At 36.0% G+C, this 18,579-nt stretch overlaps 1 protein-coding gene across 1 annotated transcript in view; it reads right to left on the reverse strand.

Moving 5' to 3' along the window:
- PEX1 (peroxisomal biogenesis factor 1) overlaps positions 1 to 18,579 on the reverse strand; it is a 23,970-nt gene that overhangs the window by 746 nt on the left and 4,645 nt on the right. Inside the window, 19 exon segments of the mRNA XM_010189782.1 lie at positions 458 to 588; positions 917 to 1,117; positions 2,434 to 2,664; positions 4,174 to 4,350; positions 5,492 to 5,595; positions 5,673 to 5,815; positions 6,647 to 6,711; positions 7,295 to 7,429; positions 8,300 to 8,466; positions 8,662 to 8,851; positions 10,096 to 10,250; positions 11,655 to 11,825; positions 12,849 to 12,945; positions 13,440 to 13,572; positions 14,192 to 14,289; positions 15,621 to 15,730; positions 16,039 to 16,162; positions 16,611 to 16,730; positions 18,180 to 18,579. The exon segment at positions 18,180 to 18,579 is cut by the window's right edge and continues 5 nt beyond it. Coding sequence (XP_010188084.1) covers positions 458 to 588; positions 917 to 1,117; positions 2,434 to 2,664; positions 4,174 to 4,350; positions 5,492 to 5,595; positions 5,673 to 5,815; positions 6,647 to 6,711; positions 7,295 to 7,429; positions 8,300 to 8,466; positions 8,662 to 8,851; positions 10,096 to 10,250; positions 11,655 to 11,825; positions 12,849 to 12,945; positions 13,440 to 13,572; positions 14,192 to 14,289; positions 15,621 to 15,730; positions 16,039 to 16,162; positions 16,611 to 16,730; positions 18,180 to 18,579 — 2,952 coding nt within the window.

Raw genomic sequence — 18,579 nt, forward strand, 5'->3', positions numbered from 1 at the left:
TGCCAGATTCCAGCTCTTTCTCTCCATTTTTTTCCAAGTCTAAGGAGACACGTTCTCCTTTTCTGCAGATCATTGCCTGTTCCCAAGCACAGCAGCTACAAAGACCACTACAGAAAGTCAAAACCCAGCAATCTGAAAATATGAGGAGGTACTACTCAGTGGGAGCAGGAAGGACCTAGCTCCAAGTCCCAGAGAATCAGTGCCTCTTTGTATTGGTATTGTTTTTGGTCTGTGATCAAAAATTCTAAGTCCTACATTACTAAAAACAATAAAAAGACAATGAACTGGTAAAATATTTGTATGTAATTTAATATTTCTGAAAAAAATTGCTGTCAGAAGCCATTCAACTCTGCCATTCCCCACATTAAATAACTACTGTGTTTCTGATGAGTAAGAAACGTGAAAAGACCAAATCTCCACTGAATACACAATTACAAAAAAGTAAATGAATACTTACAGTTCAGTAAAATTTTTCCAGTCATCTTGGCTAATGGATGGTCTTATACCCTCAAGTGCAGTCATCAGATGGGACTGGGTAATAATTAAAGTGTTCCTGGCAAGCACTGACTGACTAAGGGTGCTGTCCTCCTTGAAAACAGAGCCATGGACAAAGAAAAATTACCACAGAAACATAGTGCCATGAATATCAGTAACTCTGGAACCTCCTTATTACATGTACAAATCCATGATAAATAAAATCACAACTTGCCCCCACCCTCCAGTATTAATTACATAGAAATAACTATTTAGCTGTATGAATGTTAACATCTGGTTAATTTCTCCTCAGACTAGGTATCATTTATCTTTGTTACATTATATTTAATACTATTGCAGAAATTATTTATTGAAATACCAAGAAGTGTGAAAAAACAACAGAAAAGTGTTAAGACTAAATAATTGAAATAAACTGCCATACTCCATTCTTGCTTCTGTAATTGGCTTTGATAGCATTGATTTCTGTTCTCAGGTGCTCTATTTGCTGCTCCTGGTTGTGTTCCAGGGAGTCCTCTTGAGAAACCGTTCTAAGCATTGAAGGTTGTGATGAAGCTGTGTCTCTGTGAATCATGCTGGTAAAATCGTGAGTTATAGAGTTTGGTCCAGACAAACACAGAGAGCTCTAAATTGACCACAAAGAGAAATACGTCAAGTCATTATGGATCCAAAAGAGCAACTCCACCATTAAGATTTAGCCTAAAAATTTAATTCAGTATAAGCTTGCCCCTACTGGCAAAAAAGTACTTTCTTTTAAAAATATATCACAAACATAACTTTTTGAACAGAAAGTTTAGGTTAATTTGCCACACTGGGGAAAAGTATGAATTTGAAAATACAGTGTTTCATCTTTAGAAAAGGTCTAAATGTTTTTGCAATGGCCCATCTCAAAAAGAATAAAGGTCTACTAAGTCCACTGTTTTATTTGCACATGAAAAGCAGTGGTTCTGAAATGTGGGCAAGTTTATGTAGTTACCTTTGGAGTGACTCATAATTCAAATATTCATCACCTACAAATTCTCTGTGCACTTGATAAGTGTGAACTTTTGAAAACTTTAAGAGATCGAAGTCCTTGTAGCCTTCCTGAAAAACTCACAGTTAGAGGAAAACTGAAGTCTCTAAAGATGCATTAATGGAACACTATCATCTATAATGCAAGATAAAACATACAAAAGCACCTTGGCAGTCAGTAATTAGTTCTCCAATGTCAAGATAAGTTATTTTTGGCTTTAAAAAATCAATGCAACAGAATTTTGAAAACACAAGCCTAACGACTTTGAGAACCACTTATAATAACACTTCTACAACAGATCTTTAAAATTATTGTCCCATGGATCACACGCAAACTCTGAAGTCATCTGTTCACCATAAGGAGCTCGGAGGCAGCGTACTCAGCAGAAATTCTGCTTCTTATGAGCAAAAATGGAAGCTAAGGTTTACTCTTGTTGTTTACACAGTCCTGTGGTCAGACTATTCCATTAACACACACCGTAAAGGAAACTGAAAAATGTTTGCCGATTCTTAAGATTATGACTTAATTCTTGAAAGCTGGATTGTCATTATTTAGTAATAAAACTAATTAAAAAAAACCAAAACCACCAAAAAGTCAAAAACTGTTTTAGTAATAAACGTTGGAAGGCAACAAGCTGTTAGCCTAGACAGTAAGATCTTGCAGGAAGGCAGTTTGCCTGATTATAAGGTATTTGGGGATTTTGATTTTAAAGTCCTGCAAAGTTGCAGAGAAGTCCATATTGTATTTTGTCAGATAACATCCTTCCATCTTCTTCCCTACCATGGATCACAAGTTATAGGACAAAGACAGTTTGGAGGACAAAGCAGACATAACTGTATTTACAAAATCATACCATCTGCCTAGTTCCGTTTTTCTGCTTCACAAGTGATAATATTTAGAAAATTCAAAATATTAAGCAGGTAATTTACCAGTTCTGAAGGAGTTCCATTTCCCAGTTCTGATTCATAAGAGCTTCCAAAATAAAGACGATACATGTTGGACCTTGGATCTTCAGGAAGCAAGTCAGACATGTCTAAAGAAACAAGAGATTGCTCTAGCCCTGCTTCTCCATCTATTGCTGAATCATCTGAGCCACTGCTGTGGTTTAGAAAAACCATGGAAGAGAGGCTGAAGTCACTATCAGAATTAGAACCAAAATCCTGTGACAAAGAACAAAACATTATTAAGTGTTAACTCATAACTAACTGCAATCTGAAATACATTAAAAAAATTATATACAGTGCAAATGAAAGTATAAATTTAATTTGATTCTAGTCATCTTTCTCTGGGAGCACATTTCCAAATATTTTGCTGAGAAAACCCAATGCCGTTAAGCAGAACTTTCTGTCTTCATCCTAGAAAAATAATTTGAGGAGATAATCTTAAGGTTTAATTTGTTTGCTTTGGACTGTCTCACTCAGTAACAGCAAGCTTTGGGAAACTTCATGTACATTTTCTGTTGCTGAACTGTATCACTTCTGCCTCAACCATTCCCTCCCGGAAATTCAGTATCTTACGTAAAGTGCTCTAGGAGATTGTGTTGAGTCTACTTTTACAGTGTCTAATTGCTGTACTCATCTTTAGCCATAGTCAACTTATTTAAGTGCTGCTGTTGAGATCACAGTTGTTGTTTTAGACTGGTGTCTGCAAACCTTTTTGATTGTACACCCCATCAGTAAAATTTTTCTGACCACACTCCACCAAATACAGACATATTTACTTATTTGTCATTTATATACATGTACACATGTACTACTAAAGTTCTACTATCTTCTTCCTACACCTCAATGGATTGTCTTGTGCACCCCTTGGGGTGGGTGCACACCACTCTGGAGACCACTGCTTTAGACAATGGCCTCCTCTAATAACAGATAATCACCAGTATCCTCACAGCTACTTCCTTACTGATCCTACAAGTGAAGGGATTGTAGGGAAGGGGCAAAAAGAACCCAAGAGGTCTCCTTGCTTTTGCACCCCTGACCCAATCCTTCCCTTTGACCTCCAAGTAGTAGAAGCCATGCTTCCTCCTTCTCAGCTAGAACCAGAAAACAGGCAATGTGAGGAGAGGTGGCCAAATAGAGGCTAAAAGAGGACAGGAGTTGTCAGTCACGTAAGGATTATACACCAGGGTGGGATCCTGTACCTTGGAAGTGCAAGTATTAGCTGGGGAGTGGAAGATGAGCCAGAGCAGGCCACTTCAGATAGCGCTCTTGCCACTTCTCTACTGACCTCTGATCAAACTCAATCTGTTGGAACAACTCCACAGAACCCACCAATTTCTTGCTTCCTCCATCATCCAAAATGTGCCACCTCAAAACTGAATTTGCTAGCTGCTCCTAAGAAACTTTGAGTGAGATCCCTCCTATTCACCTGTCAGTCATTCCTTATAACAATTATAAACAAATCTGGCTTACATAAATCTATTTTACATTAAACACCTATCATAAAATTTAAAACCCCTCATGTTTAAGAATTATTTAAACTAATTTCACATTATTATTACTTTTCTTTCTGAAAACATATTAATATTTTAATAATCTGTATACAAACATAAGAAAACTAAATATTAAACATAATTTTGCTTTAAAAAAGGACAAAATTAACCTTTTCAAACATGTCAATATCAAAACAAAAAGAAGAGATATTTCTTTTATATCGGTTTTATTTACCTGTGTTAAACCTGAACTTAAATTAGTATGGATTGCCTCTAATTGGGCATTGTACAATAAACCCTTTAGGTCAGCCCCTGTGAACCGTTCTGTTTTTGCTGCCAAACCCTGAAAGTCCACATCATTTGCCAAGGACAGGGAATGACTGAGAGCTTTCAAGATTTCATACCGTGAATTCTGTAAAGGGGGAGGAAAAAAAATATGTCAGTAAAGCAAACTGTTATCTTCCTTGTCCTGACTGCTAGATAGTGCTTTGGCCCTGTCACAAGCAACTTCCTCTCTGAGGGAGGAAGGATCTTTTTAAGAGAAGATACCACACTAATAATAGCACATATAGGACGTACTGTACAGTAAGCAATCTTTAAAATACAGGCATACATTTTGTTACATCTTCATTAAAGGTCTAAAAGAAACTACCAAATGTACTACACAAAGATATTTCTCTAAATATCCAGTCAATATCTGGGATTTTTATATATGAAATACATCAAAATATGAAGGTGAACTCTTCTACCCATCTGTTCTTTTGCAAAGAGAAGTATGACAAAAGTGAAAAACCTGTTTACCTGAATGATCGTATTCTAAACCAGAAGTTTACAAGGGAAAAAAAAAGGAAAAGGGAGTTTATCTGTGTTCTTAAGATACAGGATCATCTTCTTCAGGTGTGTTTCAGAATGAAAAGATGTGGTGTTTGTTAAATGTGCCCACCAATCTGAGAATGAGCAGCACTATTCTTTTCCTCATAAAATGGATAATCAAAGACACACATTGTGCGGCCTCAAAGGCCTGATCCAAAACCTAGTAAAATCAGCGGGATTCATTCCTTTCCTAACTAGTGACACATCTGACTTATAAAGAGCTTTAATATTCCAAATTAAATGTGCATAAAGAAGAGTGGGATCTGCTCTGAAAACTTCAGATAATTCAACAGTGGTATTGGGAATGGCTATGGTTCATCACTTCAAGCAAACAGCAGATCCACTGGACTCATAATTCAGAGAAAGACATAGAACACGGTGAACACTACCCTGCATCCCATTTCTTTCTGCAGACTAGTTCACTTTTTTTTTTTTAAGTGCACTATATCCACAGAAACATGATTTGATCCTGAAGACTGTGGTAAACAGCCTGTTCTTTCTCCAGTTTTATGTGAACGCATTGACACTAAAATCAGTGAACTTATACTGTTGCATAACTAGAGCTGGGCAATCAAGTCCACTTTGTCCAAGTTTGAAATGCCCCTAAATAAAGAAAAGAATAAAGCCCATTAGTTTGATTTTTTTCTTTGCCTCTCATGTAAAATGTTTTGTTTTCTCACCTGATCAGGAGGTGGACAGTACAGGCACTTATCCAGTCGACCTGGTCTTAACAAAGCAGGGTCAATCAAATCTGGGCGACTAGTAGCAGCTAGCACATAAACGCCTTAACAAAGTGCAGAAAAATATAATTAACACTTGCTAAACTTTTGCATAAAAAAGAGTACATAGATGAATTATTACCTTCTAGGCCTTCCACACCATCTAACTGAGTCAATAGTTGGTTAACCACTCGGTCTGTAACTCCTGTGTTGTCATGACCTCGGCGAGGAGCAATAGAATCAAACTCATCGAAGAAAACAATGCAAGGCTTAGCTGCCTGAGCTCTAAAAGGTGGAAAAAAAAGAGGCAATACTTAAATTCTCTTTAAGTTTGGGTCACAGGTAAAACTGCTTAGAAATATGAAAGGTAATTGCTTTTTGCTTCAGAGACCAGTAGTCCTTAACAAGAGAACAGGAGAACAGAAAATCTGTTTTCTGTAGAAATTAAGTTTTGACAAATTGGACTGCAATGGAATCATTGCTCATTTTTAAGACATACCTTGCACTCATGTTGTAATTTCTGAAGTACTCAACTGTTGTGTTAATATACATGAAAGCTCTAAAATTTAATCACTCTAGATGAAGTCTTGGCTTATGCACACTTAACACAAAGACTGCCTATAGTGTAACCTACACAAGAAGCAAAGGCTGCATAGGATATGTTTACATTACTGAGCAATGAGGGACAGAAAAGGGCAGGTTTGTAAAAACAGAACAACTGGCATTGAGGACCTTAACACCACGTCTACTACGATCCTATGTACTGAGTATTCATTACTAGTTGGAGCACATTCAACTGTCTCCTGGAACCGTACGAAAGGAATTCAGCATGTATATTCCAAGACAGCCCTGTGATGTGAACCAATGCACTGCAAACAGAGAGAACTGGGAGTTCAGCTTCGAAGTGCACTCCTGAACTGAGCTGAAATGTTCAGTTCTTCAATAATGATGGTCAAGTTGAATATGCCAAGATCTGAACATCTGGTTTGGCCCAACTAATCATTTCAGATGCTTTTGTGATCTGGTGTTACATGTCTCCTAGGACAACAAAATTATTTCTTGGAGCTTCAACCAATAAAAGTCACTGATAACATTGCAAATCTTTAAAAAGCCAACCTGTTGAAGATATCTCGAACTGCTTGCTCACTTGCTCCAACGTATTTGCTGAGCAGCTCTGGTCCCTAAAAAAAATCAGAAAAGAACGTTCACCATATGTTTCCAAGTTTTAATGTGTAATTCAAAATCAGCACAGATTTCATATACTAGAGTGAATTTTCTTGTAACAAAGAGAGGGGGATCTCTGAGCAGAAGAACTGAGGTGTCTATATACGTCAAAAGAATCTTTTAAGCGTTCCAACTTATTTTAAAGTAACAATTTCCATCTTTCTACTATAACAGAACTTGTCTTACAGTATCACAAGACAACAATTTACACTGCATTTTGAAAATATGTTTAAAATGCATTGCTCAACTTCATTGTCCAGTGGAACCAAAACACAGGATCTTTTTACAAAAAAATGGAAACTAAGAACACCTAATTAAATTTTATAATTCTGCCTAATGAATAATTATACCAAAAAACCCCCTCAGTAATAAAATTGTGAAGTTCCAGAAGTCAGATGGTGAGAAATCCAGAGACATATCAAATATTAAATGTGAGGTTCTTTGTTATTTCGCCCTCACAAGCACATACTCACAGGTATTATGTTAAGCTATCTCATTCAGTTAATAAAATGAAGCAATTAATCTTCAAAATCTTGTTACCTTGATGCTGATAAAATTCATTCCACTCTCTCGAGCAACTACTCCTGCTAACAGGGTTTTTCCTGTCCCAGGTGCTCCATACAGCAAGACTCCTGATCTCTGTCGTATGGGCAGGTTTGCAAATAATTCTGGATACTGGAAAAGAGTTTCAACAAGGCATATTCTAAAATATGTAAATATTCTGCTGTGTACTGAAGTATCACTGACTAGTGTTGATTTTTGTCTAAACTGAATGTGTCTAATTTCTTTTATCCGCATAATTATCACAAGAGTCCATCTGGACTGTTTGTTAGCTTACCTGAGGCTAAAGTCAGTTCTTAGACTTCATAGGTACTTAAAATACAAAGAAGTGGCGTTTTCTGCCAAGAGGAAACAGGGCAGAACAGGGATGTACTAGAGTTTTATAATGTCTGTACTGGTACTTCTAAATTCCTATTTAAATCACCAGTTGATATTATTAAATGATATAAGCATACAATAAAAGGTTCTGTCCATTATACAGAAAACTGTTCAGTCGTTTCCCTGAAGACTAAAAGGGATGGCTGATCTCAATGATGAAGTTTTAAGCAAAGCAGAAAGGCCAAAGTAAAATAAAGGGGAACTGATGGGTTGGCATTTATCCAAAAGCGAGTACTCCTCTAGCAAAAGCACTGCAGAAAACAGCTGCAAATGTTACCTTTACAGAGCATAATCACAAACCCTGCAATAGAGATTGTAGCGTATAAGATATGCTTGTAGCTTGTAGCAAGATAATGTCAGCAATACTGGAATATTCTGGAGCAACACCTGATCTGTAGAAAGGCACAAGCCACTGCCTTTTGTATTTGGAAAGGAGAAAAGGTTCTCCAGTAGCTGAAGACAGTTGAAGACTAGGAAGCTACAAAAGTAACTTAGTATCACACCTGTTGTCTTTCTCTCAAACATCGAGTCACAGCTTAAAAATCATTCTTGCCCTACTAACATTATGGACAAAATGGAACTAGCTAATTTAAAAGAACTGAGTACCTTTGCAGGTAACATGATGGTATCCATGAGTATTTGCTTCACATCTTTTAAACCACCAATCCTGTCCCAGCCAATGTCCTTAGGGTTATGAAGGTTGACATTTCTCAGAGCTAATGGAGTAAAATCTTTTAGAGCTTTCTGAAAATCCACAGTTGACAGATTCAACTCTGCTTAAAAAAAAAAAAAAGGAAAAACAAATCCTGAACAAAAAAAAAGAACGTGCAGCCTACCAGTAACAAGTTCCTCACAATATGTAACAACTAAATACACTTTAAAATAAAACACAAAAACTAGCTTTTTATTTCTGCATTCTGGATAACAAAGTAAGACAATGAAATAAGAGATTTTTGTTGTCAACATACCTCCATTCTGAGATGCATTCTGGTTGGAAACACAGGCATGAATGGCACGATCAACCAGCATAGTAAAATCTCTTGCAACAAAGCCTTCCGTTTCCTTTGCAATAGCTTGGAGGTCAAGATCAGAGAATTTCTTTATATCAGAATTCAGCTTCTTTTTTATTATGGAACACAGCATTTCACATCTTTGTTTCTGCAAAACAGAATTGTGCAGCAAGTGTATACCAAGTTTACTATTTCTATGGATTTCAGAAATTCAAAAAAATAATACATACGAATTACTAAAACTGCTTTAAATATTTACATGTCTCCAAACCTTCAAATAACAAAATCTGAGCAGGTGTGAATATAAACAAAAGTTATTTATTCAGGTGAATTTCAATAAATTCACCAGTTTTATAACTTAAAATGTTTACCTGGCCACAGCTCTCTTAAATCCAACAATAATGAAACAACCCTCTCTCCCCCCCAGATTCTACTGTTTTTACACCCCTTTTTCGTGTTTCACAGGAAAAAGAACATCTCTCATTTTGCCAATATGAGTAGAAAATATTTGAGATTAAATATATTGCAACAGATAAAAATACATCAGATAATTTGGTTTCTTTTGAGATCCTAGGTTTTCCAGTGATGACTCATCCTTATTCATGTGTAAGTATTAAAAATGAAAAAAGCAGACTTGCAGGAAGTGGGAGAAAGCTACACTGTATCTAATGCAGAATCCCCTCCAGTGGCTTTTAATTGCCAGCCTGTGGCAGAAGACAAGCAGACGGGAACAACTTGTGTCAAATACAAATGAGTTGCCATGTCTGTGCCGTGTCATTAGGACAGGCACAGGTACAAAGTGTCTGATTACTCCTGAAATGATGTTATTCTTCCCTCTATCCCTTTTACTTTTCAAAATAGACTATGTTCAAAAATAGAGGGATATAATTCAGAAAACCAGCCCAAAACCTTCCAACAAAATTAACACTGTTTTAATAACATTTTAAAAATGCATGTTCTAGGGACATACTTATTCTTCTGAGCAGTGAAAAAAACACACTGAGGCTTAATCTCATTTATCTAACTGTAGTGACTTACATGTTGTTTCAAAGCTGCTCCCTCCTCTAGAATCCCCTCATAGGTAACAGGGAGACCTGCATATCTCACCTATTCGACAACCTGTTTTATGTTAAACTGAAATGTCCTCTGAATACACCCTTCACTTGACATTGAAGATAAGGGGAGTGGGGCCAACTGGGAGTTTTCACTGGATTACTTTTACTCTTTTAAAACTCCATGACAGATGTAAATTCTGAGGTAGTTAAGTATCATGAAAGAATTTCTAAGATTTCCAGATTTTTTTCAGGTGTAACATACTGTTCCAGTACTGTATTTGAGGCTGCAGGGAAGGCAAACAACATTTTAACCAAATGAATAAATATCTGAATTTACCTGATCTGGAGATCGGATACATTTGAAGCACTGAAATATGTGAGTTCCTTGAGCTGAAACCAGGGAAGGATGTAGGGAATATTCAGACTGACTTGTGGCAATTAATGCAATCAAACTCCCCATAGAAATAACTTCTTTTATCAGATCTTTCAAAACTAAACACAGAAGACATTGCTTCATGAATTGCAAAATAACAGAAGATTCTGCATTTCATAACAGACATTTCTATTGAGCTGGAGAGCAGCATTAGGGCACACAAAATGTAACATCTTATAATCTATTTGGTTTATGCACATGTTTACAGGCTTTTAAAAAAAAAAGATAAAAGACGCATAGTTATTTTTTCTAGGACAGTATATTCCATTACTGAAATGTCATCAGAAGTGCTCTTTAAAAGCTCTATTTGTAACATCACTGATGATGTCTACCACAGGATATTAAATGTCATTTTTTGTGCACTATGAACTCTGTTCTAGAAATATTATTCGCTCCATGCAAACAAAAAATGGAAAATTATACGAATAAAAACAAATGCTAACCCTAGAAAATAAGCAATACAGGAAAAAATAATATATGAAATTCAAAAAAACTATGGATGCAAGGTACATCTTCAAGGAATAATCTTTAAAACTCTAAACCTCTGTTGTACACATCATACCTGTAGATAAGAAACACAAACAATTCTGCGAGTAACTTAAGTGCACATTTTTGAAAAAGAAATGATGGTAAGATTTTCTGAACTTCAAAAATAGTTTAATAAAAAATTATGCTAGCTCCCCAAAACTGAGCTAAGAAATGGAAGATATTTTTTGCTATGGCTTGAATTTTACATGGACAGAACAGAGCTCAACTACAAAAATAAATACATTAATCTTGATAATCTAATTTTATTTTGCAATTTATCATTGCCTAGATTTTAGGGAATAAAAAGGATCCATATACAGGATGTCAAACTACAACTGATAATCTTATTTTATACATCTGTGGCTTGTTACATTGTAAAATAAAGTAGAAGTTCTACAAGGTATGCCAAGTAGGAAGATAAAAAAGTTAGTACTCAGCTAAAAGAGTTTGGTTCTAAACATCAATAAGTACCACATGTATACATCTCTGTAATAACTAGTAAAAAAATAGAAAACAGGATCAATTTTAATGACATGTCAATTATAATATTGATCTTATCAATAACTTATAATAACTTATAATTAATCTGTAATTTGTAAGCAATTGCAACATATTTGAGTGCATGAACAATATGCAAAGGAACTGAGAAGCCTCTACTACTGGCAGTGGTAGTAACAGCAGGTGTTACCATCAGCAGCGGGGGTCTATGTGCCACTGGCAATGACTACTGCAAGCTCCAGAGAAAACTATTTTGATTGAGCTGGTCCGCAAATGGTCTACCTACCATAATTTGTGAATCCCTGCATGGAATACCACAAGGGCCAGAGACAATAATGATACAGACAGGATTGTCCAGGTAGGACAGTACAATTTAGGTGCAAAAAATTCTAAGCTGCATTATATTTTTTTTTCAGACACAGGTAGCACAGTATTACCATAAGCAAGTCTATCACTTTGAACAGTTTCAGGGCTGTTCTCATGCTCTGGTGTAGAAGGTACTCCAACAATGTGATCAAGATCATCCATCAAAAGAATGGATGGTTGTCTCCATGCTGCCTCTAAGAAAGCTTCTTCCACATTTTTCCATATGTTTACTAATCTTTTTCCTAAAATGGAAATACAGTTTTAATGACAAAACATATCAGGAAAAAAAATAATTAAGCTCAAACAACACTACAATGTTTCGTGTAGCTTAACTTTACTCCAAGGTTAAACCAGAGTCAACAGTCAGTAAAGAAAAGAACCCACATCTTCTAATAAAAAAATACTAGAGGGATCCACTTGTCCTAAAATAAGATTAATCACCTTTCTCTAACCACTACAGAAGCCTACAGGTCTAATTTCCAGTTTAAAACAGAGCAGTATCAGCAGCACTCTAAATCAGTTACAAAGAGTCCTGCAACTGGAAGAATTTTTCAGAGTGAAGGACCTAGCTCTTTATCAGTGTTTCCCTTTCACTCTGGAGCAAGGAGCTTAGTAGAGACTTAAGCAAAAAGAGTACACCCATGCAATACAAGGGCTCTGTAAGAAAACAGTTAAGTATTCTCTGCATCTAACACCAAAACCCCAGAAAAGTCAGTGAATGAAAAAGCAAAAAAAAGCCTTTCTCCTTTTCCATCTTTGGCGCATACTACTTATTTTGAACTCACGAAACCTAAGGATTCATCTCATCGTCATCAATAATCATGACTACTGCCAACTAGGTTAGTAAATGTGCCATCATAAATCAGGTTTTAGCTGGTTGTTCAATCCTTCTTTGGTGCCTGTGTCATTCTTTCACTGTCTTTAACACTTATGATCTGTTAATGTAACATTTGTTCCAGCTAGCACAGCTGAAAAAACCCACACAGTTCAATTTGCAACTTCTTATTTTGTAAAAATTAGAAATAAGCATAGCAAGCATGGTTTGAATTTGGTGGAGGTATGTGGGACAGAAACAGGTAAAAATATGAAATAAGATTATGGCAGCTGTATTTTCAATAGTCTGTTAAAGATGATCACTGCAGGGCATCAAATATCCTTGCAAAAAGAGTAATAATACTAGAAAAATTATTGAGACTGAACATAGCAACTTCATAATTGTGCTTCTTCATCATACAGCAAACATTTGAGATTGAAAAACAAAATACCTCTTAAAGCTTTACAACTAATTACTTCCACATGAGCATCCAGTCTATCGAATGCTTCTTTGCAGATGGCCTTTGCTAATGTTGACTTCCCACTTCCCTACAAAAAAGTGGAAATATGGTATTAGAAAGTGGAATATGGTATTAAATGGATCACCGTAAGAGGCAACAGGAAAATAAAAGTATCAACTCTACAGCTCTTTTCTGTTATAAAACAGAAGAAAATACTACATTCTTATTCTCATTCAAATATTTCACAGAAAATAAGTGTTTATTATGCTATAAATATGAAGGAGATTAATCCCCTAAGGGAACAAACTGAAACTGCATTGGTAGCAATCTTTAAAACTTACACTGTGTTTATATATCTATTATATATACATAAAATATGTTGATGAAGTGTGCATATAATGTATATACACATATGATACAATGTTCTACTGAATTAAGTCTGTTCAGTTAACTGCTCTTTTTTCAGCTTTTCTTTAATTCTTTGAAATCCACATGGTATCAAAAAAAACTAACGAAAACAGTTTTGTAACTACAGAAAACAATCTGGGAGAGTTTGCAAGTAGAGAGTAGTAAAGTGTGTACCTTTCCTCCTGTGAGAAGCACTCCTCCACTTCGCAGTCCCACAGCAATAGAAGACAGTTTCTGAGATAAAGGACGCCCCAGAAGACTGTGGCTTATGTGTTCAAAGGAAGATGTTCCTATTTTGTCCACTCCTCTGCAGAGTAAATAAAACATTAAATGGCCCACAGTAGCATCAGTACACACAGAGTAAATAGTAATAGCTTGCAGTAGGGTGAAGTGTCAATGCAGATGCATTGTGACGTACTTCACCTTTTCTAGAAAAAGCTAAAGACAATTCAGTTTGAAGAGACAGCACCGTTATTTTGCAGTGGTGACACAGGGACACAGACAGACATTGCAGAACACCTCCACAATGGAAGGGTCATTCTAGTCACTCTTTACCACCCTAGCATGATGCAGGTCTCAGAAGATAAGAGCTAACCATCTTCTAGGGCTTCATCTATTTGAATGTCTCACTGCTGCAGAGGCCTGTTTCATACCACTGAGAAGCACAGCAAGAGTCACTGAACTATCAGTGTTTCTCCTGAAACTTACACAGTTCTGACACCTCCGATCCTACTGTCACCCTTTAGTCATGTGAAGTTTTCTACTCACTTCAGCAAGACTATTCAGAGGACAAAATTAACCATCTACATACACTAGGATAAGGTCTGAACCTGGCACAAGCCAAAAGATGCAGAATATTTTTTTAGACCTGAATTAGTTTTCAAAAAATCTCCATTACCATATTTTCTACTATGAAAATGTCTCACCCTAAATCGTTTAGTTTGTGGTAAGGAAGGTTCATGTCTGTATCACACACAGGCTGGCTGTCACCATCAGCTTTTCTAGTTAGAGGATGTAAAAGAACCTACAACAGAGGAAAGAGTTAGTACTTTACATTAAATATAACTACAGAAGAAGGGTATAGAAGGGACTAGCCATTTTTGGAATTGTGTAATGAAAATGTTGCATATGCGCTTTGCTGAAGTATATTGGGCTTGAAAGAAAGATGCACTGGTAAAACGGCATTGACACGACTATTTCCAAAATACAATCCAGTGTTTACAGTGATATAATAACCTACGATTAGATGTTAGACAAGTGCTGTTTACACCAGACTGTGCAGCCCAACATCTCGTTCCATACCTGTAACTACTTTTTCTTCTCCTGTGCCCTCTCCTGTTGTGCTGGGATGAGCACTTGTGAGGCCTGATAGTGAATTAGATCAGGAGTCTGATCAGGGTGAAAAGTAACCTGACAAACACCTGATTTTTTCACCCACATGTATTTTTCAGTCTCGTTCACTGGGGAGCTGTATGGAAAGCTGGGCAGGCAAACAGGGCTCACAGAGTGCTTCACAGATAAGAACAGGCTGGGACGAGATGCTGACCCTGCTATTAAGAAATGCATTTCACCCTTTCCTCTTAGTACCATTAACTAGCACAATTTGTACAAGTCTTCTTGTACTTCTCTACTACCAATAGAAATAAAGCTCTTGTTTTAATTTTTTTTGAATAGGATTCCTAAATTTTGCAGAAAAAAAATCTATACTCAACAGCCAAACCTGGACGCCTTAATTCTCTGCTAAAATTTAACTGTATCAGTTTAAAAATTAAAAAATATTATCCCACTCCTATAACCATAAACCTGGAGTCACAGGCACTGGTTCAACTGGAAATATTAATGGAAACAGTAATCCTAATATTAAATAGAAATATTTATTTTCCTGAGAAAGGAAAGACTGAAGAAACAGAAGCACAGGAACTACACAAATGAGTGTGAGCTTGCTAGGTTTTTATGGGGAATATGTCTCACCTTTCTTTGTCAGAACAAGCTACCGTTCCTGTCAGGTACACTGTGAAGTTATTTTAAGATAGCTTAGGTATTAAGAGAAAGAACAACCAAGTACAAGGATAGTGTGTTCAAACTTGCATAGTACTGACTTTCCTCTGCCCTAATTAATTTTTCTGAGAATATAAACTATGAAATTCAGTAACTAGTGTGGCATGCCTGGAATCTCATCAATGCTGAGGCTATAAAATAACATATAAAAACATATAAAGAAATTAATTAAATGAACAGACTGACATTATTTATTTTAAAAGGGGAACCAAAATACATTATATATAAAATGTAACATATTTTTAACCAAATATAACAATTTAAATTACTTGATACCTGATATTATGTGATATTTACTTGTATATTAGTCTTTTGCAGCAAACTGGGACTCAGTATAAAAACATTCTCAGACTTATTTTCTTCAGTGTGTGTAGGATCCACTACACTAAGGAAAAACTCCTCCATTCCTGTAAAAAAACAAGCGGTAACTACTAAAATTCCAAATAAATTCGGTTTTTATTCCTCATAAGATGAAACAGATTAATGTCTTTTGAATTACTACAATATAATCCAAAATCACAGAATCACAGAAATGAAAGATGAAAGAATAAAAAAGGTTAATCATTATTAAACCATAAGTCATGCTTACAGTATCAGTGCAAAGAGATATCTGTTATGTTGTGTGGAGAATACAGAGATAAAATGGCATATTGCCTAAGTAAATTCCATAATGGACAGTTAAGACAGCTACAGCACAGGACAGTACTATCCTTACCTTCTCTAACAGACAGATATATACAATCTGTGCTTGTCATTATCCACGGGAGATCATCAGTAGCAGAATCCTGCAGCCAAGAACTGAAAGCGGATTTAACATCATCTTCTTGTATATCTTTATGCTAAATACGAAAAAAAGAAAGAAGGAAATTAAACAAAACAAGGTGTTAATAAGTAAAACTGTTTTCTTTCTGTGCATGAGGCATTTGTTTCTCTTATGGTAGCAGAGAGGTGGAAGACGATGTAACAATTCTATTTATACAGAAAATAACATTTTGCCAACAACCCCCATTTCTATCAACTGCTCTACGGAAAGCACCTGTCTAGCCCTTGCTATGGCAACAGCTGAATTTTCCACCACCTCCAAAGATTTTATCTTTGGAATGCTGATGTGAGGGCCAAGAAAAGCTTTCATTCTTCTTTGAATTGTCATACATGATAGACAACTTCCAAACTGTCATCTAACAAATGAAAACAAAGAACCGTAAAAAACCCCGAACAACTTGATCAGAGCAACATTATCAGTTTTCCAATATACAAACAAATGCGTGACCAAGAATATCAACTCACTAAGTTCTGCTTGGGTTGCAGTGCCAGAGATACAGGAATGTTAGGAACAGATTCTACTGACTTAATTCGGACTGTTGAATGTATTTCGATACATAGTTTTTTTCTCAGACCATTTGGAATCTGAAATATTTAAAATAAAAGCAAAAAAAAAAGGAAGTATCAGAAAGTAAAACAGTTATAACATTGCATATATAACATGTAATACAGCATCAGTTTCTTCATCACTAATAGAACCTTTACATTTGATCATTGATCTGTTTATTGGTTGCAGTCTGCAAGAGAATTAAGAAGGAAACCATAAAGTTGATGGTGGTATCCAAGTCTTGTTCTCTCATGCTCACTTCCTTTTGCCCTTTATCCTATTCATGAAAGTGCTCACTATAGCTGACCATCCATTAAGTTATTTTATAAAACACAAAACGCTGAAAAAGAAGAATTAGGAGGAATTCTTAGAATACTGTAAGAATGCTTTTAGTATAGGAGAAAAAAAACAACCCTACTTTCATTTGCTGATTAAAATTAATTTTACATGGGCAGGTAAGTACAAATAGGCCACTATACAGGTCAGAAAAAAGCACATCTGCAGCACACAGAGAGAAAATCCAGTCTCCTTAAATTGTACAGGTCAGTTTGTCCTTTTAAAAAGGAAACTACTCTTCAAATATTCTGTGTCATTTAAAACATACATCCAAATTGAAAACACCTTATAAATGCTTATTAAGTCTGAAAGACTTTATGGTTGCTGGCATTTGGAAAATTGTAATCTCTCTCAAAGGATTTAGCGATAAAGACCACTGCAGGCTCTTGCTCTCATTCTCAGCAAAAAAATAAGTGCATGGCGAGAAGTCTATTATGTCAAAATAGTCAAATGGTGATTTGGAGTGCATCTTATCTGTTTTTGTTGATCCCACATGTGCTTCCAGCAAAGAAAGAACACGAGCAAGGTGAAACAACAGTGTCTGCACACAGGGACTTGTGCCACCTTGCAAAATAGTATATAAAAAATAAATAGTTTAAATTAGATAAAAGCTAGTTATTTGATATTACTTTTTAAGATGTATTTTAAAGAGTATATAAAAGGACTTGCAAACATCATGCAGTACTAAGACATGTGATCCCATTACTTTACAGTTTGATGACACCTAGAGTCCAAAGCACATTTCAAAGTGCTAACTGATGAAAAGAATCTCATTATGCAGCACTGAGTGTATGTAAGTAGATACCTTCACATTCTACTGAATACAATGGGTACCCAAGATTTTGAAGACAACATGCATTCCTCCCAGAAACAATGGAGAATTTTCCCCATTTGGTGAAAAAATGCTAAGGATGCAGAAACCCGGAGTACACTGTACATCTTGGAGGACGATGGTAAGCAATGTAGTCCAGAATGAGACAGCTTAGCAAAGCACAGCTCTAGTAAATATTATTTGATTCTATTATACTCTACTTGAGAGCTTAATACAAAGTCTACATCCCAAAACTGCATATTAACCAGCCAGTTCCACAATTATCCAATAGAAAATACTATCCAATCAAAAGCCCAAAAAAGTGTGTGTTCAAACTGACCCAAACTCTTCCAACATGTAGGGCTTCCCCACTGTGGCCATACTCTATGGCACTCTTTAGGTCTTCAAATCCATTCCAAACGATTTGAACAACAGATTCTTCACTGGATGCTGGACTGCTATTAAAATGTTTTTTGTCTTGGGTACCAGTCAAATGCTTTTGCTTTTCAAGTGGCAGATTTTGCTTTGCTTCTTGATGACGCTGTCTTGGGGAAAGCAGCTCATTAATTTTCCCATAAGACACTACAGGATTTGGATCCAAATCAATAAATTCTAAATTCCATGGAAAAACATGAACAGCATTGCATTTCAGAAATGCATGAGTGGCGGACACATTCTGTACGCTGGGAGGCTGGGACTGGCATACTCTAAAAATGGAATCCATGTGAATTAGGTTCAGC

Source organism: Mesitornis unicolor, unplaced genomic scaffold (assembly GCF_000695765.1).
Source record: "Mesitornis unicolor isolate BGI_N332 unplaced genomic scaffold, ASM69576v1 scaffold37878, whole genome shotgun sequence".
NCBI classification, from domain to species: domain Eukaryota; kingdom Metazoa; phylum Chordata; class Aves; order Mesitornithiformes; family Mesitornithidae; genus Mesitornis; species Mesitornis unicolor.